The sequence below is a fragment of the Helicoverpa armigera genome, chromosome 10, assembly GCF_030705265.1.
Source record: "Helicoverpa armigera isolate CAAS_96S chromosome 10, ASM3070526v1, whole genome shotgun sequence".
NCBI classification, from domain to species: Eukaryota; Metazoa; Arthropoda; class Insecta; order Lepidoptera; family Noctuidae; genus Helicoverpa; species Helicoverpa armigera.
Genome location: NC_087129.1, coordinates 7,657,865 through 7,669,835, shown reverse-complemented (window position 1 = coordinate 7,669,835; position 11,971 = coordinate 7,657,865). Strand labels below are relative to the sequence as shown.

At 35.1% G+C, this 11,971-nt stretch overlaps 2 protein-coding genes across 3 annotated transcripts; both read left to right on the top strand.

The window, feature by feature from the left end:
* The first annotated feature begins 2,952 nt into the window (after positions 1–2,952).
* Positions 2,953–7,393, top strand: LOC110372353 (mitochondrial ornithine transporter 1). Of its 2 annotated transcripts, none has more exons than XM_049840907.2 (7): positions 2,953–3,109; positions 3,338–3,431; positions 3,587–3,831; positions 3,982–4,128; positions 4,443–4,575; positions 4,860–5,057; positions 7,214–7,393. In XM_049840907.2, the coding sequence occupies exons 2-7, from the start codon at positions 3,362–3,364 to the stop codon at positions 7,333–7,335; spliced, it is 915 nt and encodes a 304-aa protein (XP_049696864.1). In that variant the 5' UTR covers positions 2,953–3,109; positions 3,338–3,361; the 3' UTR covers positions 7,336–7,393. The 2 variants fall into 2 exon arrangements, with proteins under 2 accessions (XP_049696864.1, XP_049696863.1); XM_049840906.2 differs by having other exon boundaries at positions 2,957–3,142.
* A 3,218-nt stretch (positions 7,394–10,611) lies between these two features.
* On the top strand, positions 10,612–11,668 carry LOC110372342 (uncharacterized). The gene is made up of 2 exons (XM_021328969.3): positions 10,612–11,157; positions 11,324–11,668. Exons 1-2 carry the CDS (start codon positions 10,826–10,828, stop codon positions 11,556–11,558), a joined length of 567 nt encoding a protein of 188 aa, XP_021184644.1. The 5' UTR covers positions 10,612–10,825; the 3' UTR covers positions 11,559–11,668.
* The last annotated feature ends 303 nt before the right edge of the window (positions 11,669–11,971 follow it).

Below are 11,971 nucleotides of genomic sequence, written 5' to 3'. Positions count from 1 at the left end.
TTAGAGCGAGTGATAAAATCATCTATGTTAACATAAAAATAGAAGTAAAATATCGAAAAAAAACATTTTATATTTGAATTTCCGGAATTTCCCGCTACTAGTCAAAGCAGTCTGAGCTTAGCGCATATTGTCATGTTGTCTGGTTGTCATGTCAAAATGTCAATATACTTTGTTGACCTGAAAAAACTTCACTATAGTCGAGTTATTGAGTGTTGTGAAGTTGACGAAGTAAATAATCAATAAAAAACAATTAATTTGTCACATACCTACGTGTTGGAGTGTCAGTCATTTGCATTGTGATTTGCATCCAAACGACTCAAGTATTACCGGTCCCACACAACTCACTATAAAGGCTTCCATTTCGTCTAACATACGAGCATTTATGGAACTCGGCGCCGAAGAAACTGTCTCTGGCGATATGGGTCCGTCAGATAGAAAATCCGAAACATCGCGCTTAGTGGCGCCTAATACCGATCCATCGCCGAGTTACCTCAACATCATAGCGAACTTATGTGGGCTTTTATTCCTGTGTATCATCCTGTACTCTTGTTTTAAAGACGGTGTCTCTTTGTTTTCGTTTCATCCCACGTTGATGACTCTCGGGGTAAGTTCAGTGCCAAACTGCGTTTTACTGTTTTAGTATTATATATTTAATTAATATACTGATGATAATAAACTCTGTTTATTTTACAGTGGATGGTATTCATGACATCAGCAATGCATGCACTAACTCCTAACGACCTTGCTACTGGATGGATGCCCATACGATTGAAGAGTGCTCGTCATTGGATTCTTCAGGTGGTAGGTGGAATAATAATATTGGGTGGATTCATTGTAATTGTCACAAACAAGTTTCTAAATGGTGCTGCACACTTTACAAGTTATCATGGTAAATTTGGATTGGCATCTTTTATTTTCGTGTTGCTTACAATGTTGGGAGGTTTAGGTGCCCTCAATAGTTTGAAATTGAAACATTATCTTCCACCTTTATACACTAAATTGATACATACGTCAGCGGGTCTCCTGACCTTTTGTTTGGGGATAACAACCATATTACTAGCTTTCTTCTCCAAATGGTGGCCGAATGCTGAATGGCTGACTATCATTTGCTTTATTTTAGTCCTAACAAGTATGATAGCCACGACACTGAGACCCATATTAAAGATTTACATTCGCCTCAGGGAAAGACTGGACATTCAGAATTAATTCTGTTCATGTACGATTTCATACCTCTTATATACCTGGCTTCATAATGACAATGATATGTGATATTTAATTTAACATGTGGGTAACTAGAACAACTTATTTGTTGAGATGCCTTTTAATATTATTTTGTTATGGCTATTTTGTTTTAGGCAAATGTTTATTGTTATTTTATGCTGCTTTTTACATGTGTGTTGTTATCTCTTTTACTTATCTTTAAATTAGTATAATGAAATAAAATTCAAAGTGTAGCATGTAGGTATGCATAAAATAATATGATGTATGTAAGTAGATAAAGCAATGTGTGTGATTGTTGTATATTTTATTATGGATAGTGAAAATTTATATCCCTTTATATTTTTTATGAAGATATATTTAATTTTATATAATAAGTAATAATTTGAGAACATTATTATTTACATACCCTATTTACAAGCTAGTAAGTGTAAGTATCATGATAATAATTAAACACTAATCTGAGAAATATAACAGGATCATTAAATTGTAGTAGGGAAATAACTTTTCCAGTTTGATAAAAAACAAATAAATGTTAATAAGTATATATAAAAAAAAACGATGTGATTATCTATAAATATCATATTGTCTCTTTTGTCTGGTCATTTACTTAAAACTATGTACTTATTACAAAAATGTTTTAATACTATCTTTTAACGGCTCTAGCTAGCTTTAAGACTTTTTTATTAAGAACACTTGGTGTTATGTATTTTGAAATCAAGAAAATATCCAATTTATAAGGATTCAAGTAAAAATGTTAAGCACAAAAGTTTTAAAGGCACAGAAATAGCCAGGAGGAGACATGGGATGTTCTCAAGAGGCTAAGAGACTGAAACTTCTGAGCTTAGGAAGCACAGTTTTATGTACCTAACCAATATTTTATGTACATTTTATGAATTTAGATCTGATTATATTTTCTCATTACAGTAAGACAACAATTGTGCCAAACAACATTCTTTAGAATACCTATGTCACACATGTAATTCTATTACGCTGTAAGTTAAAATAATGTATGTGTAGCAATGTAGCATATATTTTGCATGGTAATGAATATCAATGCCTAGTTCTGTATGTATAAAAATATATCATATCTAATAAACAGTTGTAAATGGCAAGTCCATAATGTTTTTTTTTTTTCATTAAAATTAGATCAACTACCTACCTACCACATTACCTTACTGCCACCATTGACGTTGTTAAAGCTGATGCACAAAAATATTTGGAGAGGGTAATTCCTAGATCCATGCTTGATTTATCTAACTTTATTTAAAATATAAAAATGTTTATAACTTGACTATCCAGATAAAAGTATATGAATGTTATGGTAGTGCTAGCTTAGCTGTAGCTTCAACTCAAGAGAGAAATTCAAATATAAAAAGTTTATGTGTGAGGCGTGGTCAGAGTGGTCTTATCATATCATAGATCTACAATAACATTGTGCAATCTTCAATAAAACAAAATATGGTAAGATTAATAATAATCTCCGTCTCTTCAACATACAGCTTAAGATGGCCCCTAAATCTGAAATAATAATTCGCTTTTCAATATTAAGCATAGACGATCAATTTATTGTTCGTGATATAACGCTTTGATCGTCAAGGTTTCCCAGTGCCCCCAAAAAAATACGTATTTATTAAAATTCTGAATCTTATTCCGTCGTGTGTCAGCATAGTACAGCCACAGCACTAGTTTGTCGTTAGATATTCTGTGGTTAGATTGCTGTCAGGCCCGCGGAGCTGTCATTCGCACGTGTTGTGATTTTCATCATTGATGTGTCAACGCTCTAAAACGACCATTGGCGGTGTTGTTTAATTTTCAGTATTGTATCTTTTATAAAAATTAGTTACATCAGTTACAGTGACTTACATGTGAATGAGTAAGCTTTAGTTGAGTGAGTTTTCCATCGTAAAGTAACATAAACATAGTATTTATTTGTAACGATTATTGTTTTTATTGTATTAACAGTGATATTTTGATTTGTAATGTAATTAAGCTACGAAAGAAAAAGTGACCTCACTTATAATTACCTAAAATAGTCAAGCAACAACTAATAGAAGAATAATTAAGTATTCTGCTTATTAAAAATGGTTTTTAATTTAGGCAAATTACTTTCTTACAGGGTAATAACTAATAAAGTTTAACCATGGCTCACTCATCGGGTTCTTCAGGAAACTTGAAGAATGGTTTGATCGATTTTACGGCTGGTTCTTTAGGTAACTATTTAATATAATAATTAATACTATTTAAAGTCATTGAATATTTAAAGAATGTCTTATTATCTTAATTTTCAAGAAATATAATAATGCATGATTGTGATGATGCAATCTGTGATACACCCAAAAAAGATTTTTTTATTATTTTTTAATAGGGGGTGTAGCAGTTGTATACGTTGGCCAGCCACTTGACACAGTGAAAGTGAAGATGCAAACATTCCCACACCTTTACAAAGGAATGTATGACTGCCTGAAGCAAACATTAAGAAATGATGGGGTGATCAGGGGTTTATATGCTGGCACAACACCGGCAATCATGGCTAACGTAGCAGAAAACTCTGTACTGTTTGCAGCCTATGGATATTGTCAAAAGTTTGTTTGTCGTCTTAGTGGAGTTGAGGTGAGTTGTATTGGAAAAAAACTTCGTTTTCAACAGTTAATACCGCCTATTTCACCTATTATTATTTTATACCTGCATTTGATTTACCATTTGGTCCTTAACAGATTTAAGGTAATGATAGTAATCAATCTGGTTTCTTTTTGTTTTTAGAAAGTTGAAGAGTTGTCAGCTTTGGGGAATGCATCTGCTGGTTTCTTAGCAGCATTTTTCTCTTCATTCACATTGTGTCCTACTGAATTGATAAAATGTCAATTGCAAGCCCTGCGAGAAGTGAATGTTCAGACCTCACAAACAGTAGTACGATGATCATTCTGGGTATTTTATTTATCATAGCTAGCTGAATTGATATATCAATTATTGTATTTTTGTTTTTGTTATTGAATATTTTGTCATAGAAATCTTAACTTCAGACAGTTGTTTATTTAAAATGAAGTATTATTTTGTAAAATGGCATTCCCATTCACACATTATTATGTACTTATCTAATGCTTTCTGATTATGTTATCTGAGTAAAATCACTTGTTCATGTTTGCACTACATATTATTTTTGTTATGACCTTCAAAATAGTTAAATAATGCAAACATGTGTATATGTAGTATTTTCTTGTCAGGTTAAGATATCGCCGTTGCAGCTCACCCAACAGATATTCAGACAATATGGCATTCAAGGTCTCTTTAGAGGTCTGGTCCCAACAATCATGAGAGAAATGCCTGGTTATTTCTTCTTCTTTGGAGGATATGAAGGTATTTACACAGTTTCTGGAAAATAAAACTGTCTTGACAGTCCAATCTGTCTCAAAAATCATCACAATTGATTCAGTCAAAATCTTTATGGATGCTGTGCTGCACTCATATTGCCCCAAGTAGTGTTTAAACATCTCTAGGATACCAAATTTAATCTTAATTGATTCAGCATTTTTTCTCTAAAAGTATGGCAGTAAAAATTCATGACATTCATTACTGGAGAGACCTTCAAATTCAGATAAAATGGATTACATTAATTGAAATGGCATGTGAAAATGTTACAGGTACAAGAGAATTATTGAAGAAACCAGGTCAGACTAAAGACGACATCGGTTTCGTACGGACAATGATAGCTGGGGCGGTTGGCGGCCTCGTCCTGTGGACGGTAATCTTCCCCTCAGACGTTATCAAGTCAAGAATACAAATATCAAACAAAAGTCAAAAGTTCTTGACGGTTGGATATGAAATAGTGCAAAAAGAAGGTATGTTATCTTTTGGCTTATTTACCCTACTTTGATATCTCGTGTTCTATAAATGTTTACTTTCCTCTGTACAGGTGGTGTAGGTAATTACGTCCTTTTATATGTGTCGCATTTGTTGATTAATATCAAAACTTTCAAATTTATATTCATACCCACTTCTTGAGGGAACTGTTTTCTGGTCCAGGATAAAAAGATAATGTATATAAACAGTGCCGTCTATCGAGCCGGCTGCAGGGGTGTGTGAAGGGGTGAACATGGGTGGTCGTCCAGAGCGCTAGATCTTAATTTTAAGGCTATGGAGAAAAAAGAAGTCACAAATTGTTGGGAAAAAGGGAGTCAGAATTGGGAAACACGAAAGTCACCATTCAGGTTCAAACCTATGTATCCCCTATATATAACCTATCGACCCCCAGCGGCTTTGTTGGACTGTTATATTTATGAGATCATCTGCACATCAGTGAAAACCGAATTATAATCCGTTGCATCGTGTACTCTAAAAGATTCAGTAAGGAAGCGGTACATTTTGTCCGAAACGGAGACGAATACGTGTTATACAAAAAAAAGAGTTTGTGCTATAAGACAGGTACCTAGGTAAAGACCTACAAATCCGGTGCAAAAATCACGAACAGCCTTCTCTTTAATTAAATGCATTAATTACAACGAGAAAGAAGATGATAACGTTTAAGATAATATCGTAGAAGACGCAATAATAAATAAGTGGTACCTACTTATCTCGTCATTCACTTTGACCTCGCTATTGTAGGAAGAGATAACACGGAGTAACAAACGCTAATCGTTCCGATGGAACAATCGAAATTCTTTGACACTTTTCATCATTCGTTTTTTTTTTTCAATTCGTTTCAACCGAGAAGGTGCAAGATTTTAAGAAATGAAAAATTAAACCCAGTTTAGGCTGGAACGTACAGCATCACCAGCCGGTTATCTTTCATATTCTTTCAACTACTTAGGTAGGTAAGGTACTTAAATATATAAATAAATAAAATATTGGAGTCGGGGCGTCCAGTGTAACCGAATGCAGATTAACACCAGTGTTTTATATGCAGCGACTGCCTATCCCACTTCTTCAATTCAGTTGCTAGGCTTAATCACCGCACTCCGCAGTCGGTATTGAATCAGTCGGTTATTTCGATTTCTTTCGTCCTTTATATTCTTATGGAACTCGAAGGACAATTAATAAATTCTCAAACTCTCAAAATAATTTTATTGATGATGTTACACGTTAACAAAAGATGCCAATGATATTTCGGACAACTAAGCGCTCCCCGCTTATTCCTGCCTATGTCCAAAACTAGACGTTTTTCGATTCAGCTGTGATGGCGGGCTCCCACAACAACGTTTGGTTTTATTTTTATAATTTTGTAATAAAATGAAGGTAGGTACCTAATAAGTAGCGTAATTACCACCTGCTGGTCAAGATAAGCGTACCTAAAGCGTAAACAAAATATCAGATGGGTGCTACTTATCAGCGAGAAACCAATTAGGTATATCAGATAATATGACTGACAGATAACGCGTAGCCTGAAACACTGGCAAAATGGACCACACGATCAGTACACGATTATAAAGTAATGTCGTTGAAAACACACCTACGTATTAATAAATCACAAGGCATTTACGTATTTACCTACTTGCTGTAGACCTAAATCGATAGCTTCAGTAACAGGTAGTTAAAATAGGTAGCTAGTTCAACTGCATTAGTACCAATGTCTACAGTTCTCTACGGCCTCTACTGTCTCTACAGTAGTCTACGGCTCTATGATAAATATTTCTGTGCGTATACTTAAATGCATTCTTTAACTCCTAACTTTGGGACGCTTTACAGAACTCGATTTTTCGAAGATTTATCAATCAGGAAGACTGAGCTCTTCTCTATCGGCCTCTTTCTAAGTTTTCAATTATTTGAGATCTTTTTATAACTAAAAAAGGATCTACTGCTTCCCAATAATGATGTTCCGAAATTTTTGGAAAATTTTCTAAGTCTAAGTACACGATAGGATGTACCTTGCGCATTTGCCCTCAATCCCTCTCATTTATTATAACGAGCCGGTTGCGTCGGTTTACAACTTTGGTTTTCCGTGGATTATTGAATAACTATCTTTAGACGTACGACTGATTTTTATTATTGTTTATTTCAGGTGTGCTGGCTTTGTACAACGGTCTCAAACCGACATTAGTGCGGACCATCCCGGCCACAGCAGCGCTCTTCGTTGTCTACGAGTACTCCAAGAAATGGATGCACCAGTCTTTTGGAGACTAACTCATTGCTAACATTAGGTGTTTTAGTGCAATATTAAAGTTATTTATGAACTGTTGTACTCTAAGTATTTTAAAGACAGTTGCAGAATACATTCCTTGGCCGGCTTTAGGACATTCAAAGTGATTTTATTTCATGTGTGCTACACAAGAGAGATATCACTTTATTTGTCGTAAAATAGACCTGGACCTTTAAAATAAAATTGACTGTAGATACATGAATTTGAATAACACATAATATTTGTAAATAACGTGGTTGTGATATGATTTAAGATTATAAATTAAGATGTGTGTCACCAACCTTCCTATTTGCTAACATTATGTCAATTGCATTTCAACATATGAAATTATCGTCACCAAGTTTTATGCATTGAGTGCCTTATCTACTTATCTGGTTTACTTGGGCTTGGGTAATATTAAGGGTCAAAATGTCTTGAAGTGCTTATAACGTAGGTACAAGTAGTAGGTAGAAAAATGTGCCAAATAATTATTTATATGAATAAATTGTTATTATTAATGTATGTTTCAATTATGTTGTACAAAAAAGAAAACAAAAGCAAACCTTTTTAAATAATATTTTTATATACGATAACTTGCCAGCCGCGTTTATGAATGTCCATGTCAGTAGGTATAGATTACAGGGAGTTGGACAGTCCAAGAGGAACAGGTTCAAGAGTTTGGTTGGTTCCTATGATTATTAAACTATTGTGTCTGCATCGTGCTCAGTGCAAAGTGGTTAAAACAAAGTAATAGTTCATTCACTCGTGAAAACTCTGTAGAATTTGAATAGTGAAATGTGATTACGATTCGATTGCAGTATTTGCTGAATGCCCCATATATTTGAATCGTAATGGAGTCGTGATTGAATTTTAGTTAATAGTAAAGTAAAATTAGCAGACTTGGTCCTCAGGAAGAAGCTTGGTTTAACACTAGTGTTTGCGGAACCATCGTTGACAGACCACCACCAGGCATTCATGTCATGTCATGATCACGAGGGGTGACCCCTTAAAATCTACATAAGTGTCAATCGCACACTTCTGAAGAAACTATAAGAGCAAAATTAGTGTCTCGTGTGTCTGGGACTGTTGTCATGTGTAAACAAAATAACTATCTTTTCTTAATCTAACTGTATACAACTTTTAAAAAATCAGTTAATAATGTCAAAATTGAATAGAAATTCGCAATAGCAGTTTTAACCATATCGGATATACTATTACTAATGTAAAACCAATCGTATTCCAACGACATTCGATTGGTTTGCGATTGGTCTGCTAATATGGAGATTTTGGTCTATACTGTAGTTTTCTCTACAATCATATTGCAATCGTAAATCATTTGCAGTCAATATGATTCATAATTGAATCACAGAAACAGATAAAAACGTTTATTTCAAAGAAAAAATAGCGGAATGCCACATATGCATCAATCGTAATTGAGTCGTGATTGGATCTCAGTCGAATGTGAATTTGTAAAATTAGGAGAATCGGGCCCCTGTTCTTGAAAAACCGCGTCGATGATGTCATGCAGGTTACTACATTAATTTCTTGCAAGGGATCTTTACCCCTGGATCTTTTTTTTTTTTAAATTGGTTTGATGTTCCAGGATTTACAATTCACCTTTCAATCACTTCAACGGGGCCCGATTCTCCTAATTTTACTTAAGCGACATACGATTCACATTCGACTGAGATCCAATCACAACTCAATTACGATTGAAGCGTAGCCTCAATGTCTTAAGGCGGTCATCAGGCGTCCAGGATAATTAATTCATGAGGATAAAACGCGTCTCATTAATAGTTCGCACAATATATCAAATAGATACAATTATTCTTTCGTTGTACAATAGATTCTGTTATCAAGTAGGAGGGTGAGGGTGGAAGGGTTCTTCAAGTGAAATCAAGTCTGTCATCCTCCGAGCCTTTTTCCCAACTATGTTGGGGTCGGCTTCCAGTATAACCGGATCAAGTGAAATCAAGTCTGTAAGTCATTAAAATATTTATTTTATTTGGTTGCTTACGTACATATTACGCTCCGTTAAGCAATTTTATTCGTAAAGTATGAACAGTACCTATTTACTTGTGACGTCACATTTCATTCACGGTCTACTGAGGATTTGAGATCGACAGATTGTTGATGATCCGCCTATGCGTTAAAGATGACCTAATGGAAAGGGGAATGTGAAAACAATTCAGTCTGTTGAAGCATGCGACCAAGATTTATCTTGGCCAAAAGTACCTACCTACCTACCTAATATTTAACTGTAGTAACATTGTACTCCACTTATATGCTCTCCCTAAGTACTGCCCTATATTATATAGTACTTAGGGAGACGATATAAGCTATATACTCCCAAATCAACATGCACGCATGCCCATATGTACCTACCTACTACGGTACCCTTATATATGTAACCCCTATGTAAACTTTATGTAGGTACCTAATCCTATGTACTACTAACTCAATGTATCCTATACTAGCTTTTGCCCGCGACTTCGTTCGCGTGGAAAAGTGGCATCTGGCAGATTTTTATTTTGAACAATAGATGGCGCTGTATGTCCGGAATAAATTGTATTTTTATTTTTTGTAATAAAAACTATCCCATATCCTTCTCCTGGCTCTAAACTACCTCCCTGCCAATTTTCAGCTAAATCGGTTCAGCCATTCTTGAGTTATAAGTGGTGTAACTAACACGACTTTCTTTTATATATATAGATATATAATTTTTGTACTGCCTTAGGTATATACCTACCTACTACTCTTAGCTACTCCTAGCTTATAGATGTAATAATAACGCCTTGTACCTATTGCTCCATGTAAGTCTGTGCTCCTTTATACTACCTCATGAACTCACTTCGTTACGTACTTTACCCCTTTGTACTTTATACACTCTTTCTTTGTAGTCTGGTATATACCTACCTCCATTATGTACTTCATACTGTTGGCCCGAAAACTAGTTTCGGACTTTTCAGCCATATCGGATAGATGTGCCCAATACCCTTTAGTTTAGGGGCTGGATTCGCCCCCGATTCGCACCCTTGCCTTAACATTTTTCATTTACTTACACATCACTGAGTTATATCTATTTTAATTGTATGATATTATCCCACTACTGACTACCGTGTTTAAATACCCTCAAAAACAATATTATATGTATACTGCGCTACTATACCAAACACTCAAACTCAAGAACGTTTATTCAAATTACGCTGATAAACCGGCAGTTTTCGAACGTCAAAAACAAAAGACAGCCCGCAAAACGCCCACCCTTCGCCACTTCCTATGTGTTTTTGCTGGGAAGAAGAAGTGGAGCAACAAACTCCCCAGCAACACATGTATGTCTATTAGGTTTCATATATACCATAGTTAAAATATTTTATGCCTTTTTTCTTTTTGAAAATAAAGGGTAAAAGTCTATGACATGAACTATGAACATGGAGAAAACTAACCAAACACCAACCTCAATAGACTTCATAAATTAAAACTTATTTTTATCTAATGTCATCAGACGATTATCAAGTACAAAATATCTATCGATACTCCAGAAAAACATTCAAGAAGAATAGAAGATCACATGAAAATGATATCGGCCCAGTTGAAAACGCAAATTTTGAGGCGACAGATGGTTCACCAAGGAGTGATATTCGCAGTGATGGTAGAATAGACAGTAATATTGATTCGCCTGGATGTAGCTGTGATTTAGACCCGGAAGGTGAAATTGCGAATATACTTCATAAGAAATGCCCAGTAATTACACTAGCACAACAACAACTGGCAAGACTATTGGATGAAACTGACAAACTGCTGTGTGATAACACCAGATGTTGCAGGTTCGTCAGGTTTATAATTCCTATTCCTACTCACACAAAATTCTGCACCAATCTTCTTTCGGCATTCTATTTTATTGATGATTGGACGTCACTTAAACCGTTTTATAGTTTTTGTGGCAAGTACCTGTACTAGCTGGTATTCTACGATTCCAAATCTTTGTTCCAGGTCTGTATACGACTTCGTTTGTATATGTAAAGAGATTTTTATGACCCAAGACAAGTGTCGCGCAATATTAATATTATTAGTTGGTTTTGGTTTCGTTATGGGAGTCCTCTTTGGAGCTGCATCGTGCGGATCTTATCTTGGACGATTTAACAGCCCAATCCTTAGCTGTGTTGACAATTATTTTGCGTCCGACCGGTTTACAAGCATGGAGGACTCATTTCGGAGCATAGCTTAGAAACGGACTTCTGTTAACCATACATATCTAATAATATTTTTTACGCTCTTGTAATTTCAGTAAGAATATTTTAGATGAGATTATAGAATAGAACCTATCTACCTATCGTTGATGATTTTTTTAATTACCTATTTCAGTACCTACATAAACAATTCTCTTTATACCGGTAACACCAATGGGTTGTGTCGTAGATGATAATGAAACAGCTAGCTCTTTGAGCCATTCAATCGCACGTCTAAGTTACGTCGTTAACCCGACTTGTTGAATGTAACGTTGAAAACTATGTAACTGGCTAGATGACGCTTAGCCAACTAATTAGTTCGACGTTCATAAGGCACTTGTCTCACCGGCAACGATTAACGAGTAACGAGTAGAGCTAGAACTAGAAACGAGTTAGCGAGACGCGGGAGCGA

Coding starts and splice junctions, on each gene's coding strand:
- LOC110372353 (XM_049840907.2), top strand. CDS start 3,362: ATGGCTCACTCATCGGGTTCTTCAGGAAACTTGAAGAATGGTTTGATC. Junction 3,832..3,981: donor GTCGTCTTAGTGGAGTTGAG/GTGAGTTGTATT, acceptor TTTTGTTTTTAG/AAAGTTGAAGAGTTGTCAGC. Junction 4,129..4,442: donor TTCAGACCTCACAAACAGTA/GTACGATGATCA, acceptor TTTTCTTGTCAG/GTTAAGATATCGCCGTTGCA.
- LOC110372342 (XM_021328969.3), top strand. CDS start 10,826: ATGTCATCAGACGATTATCAAGTACAAAATATCTATCGATACTCCAGA. Junction 11,158..11,323: donor GATAACACCAGATGTTGCAG/GTTCGTCAGGTT, acceptor TCTTTGTTCCAG/GTCTGTATACGACTTCGTTT.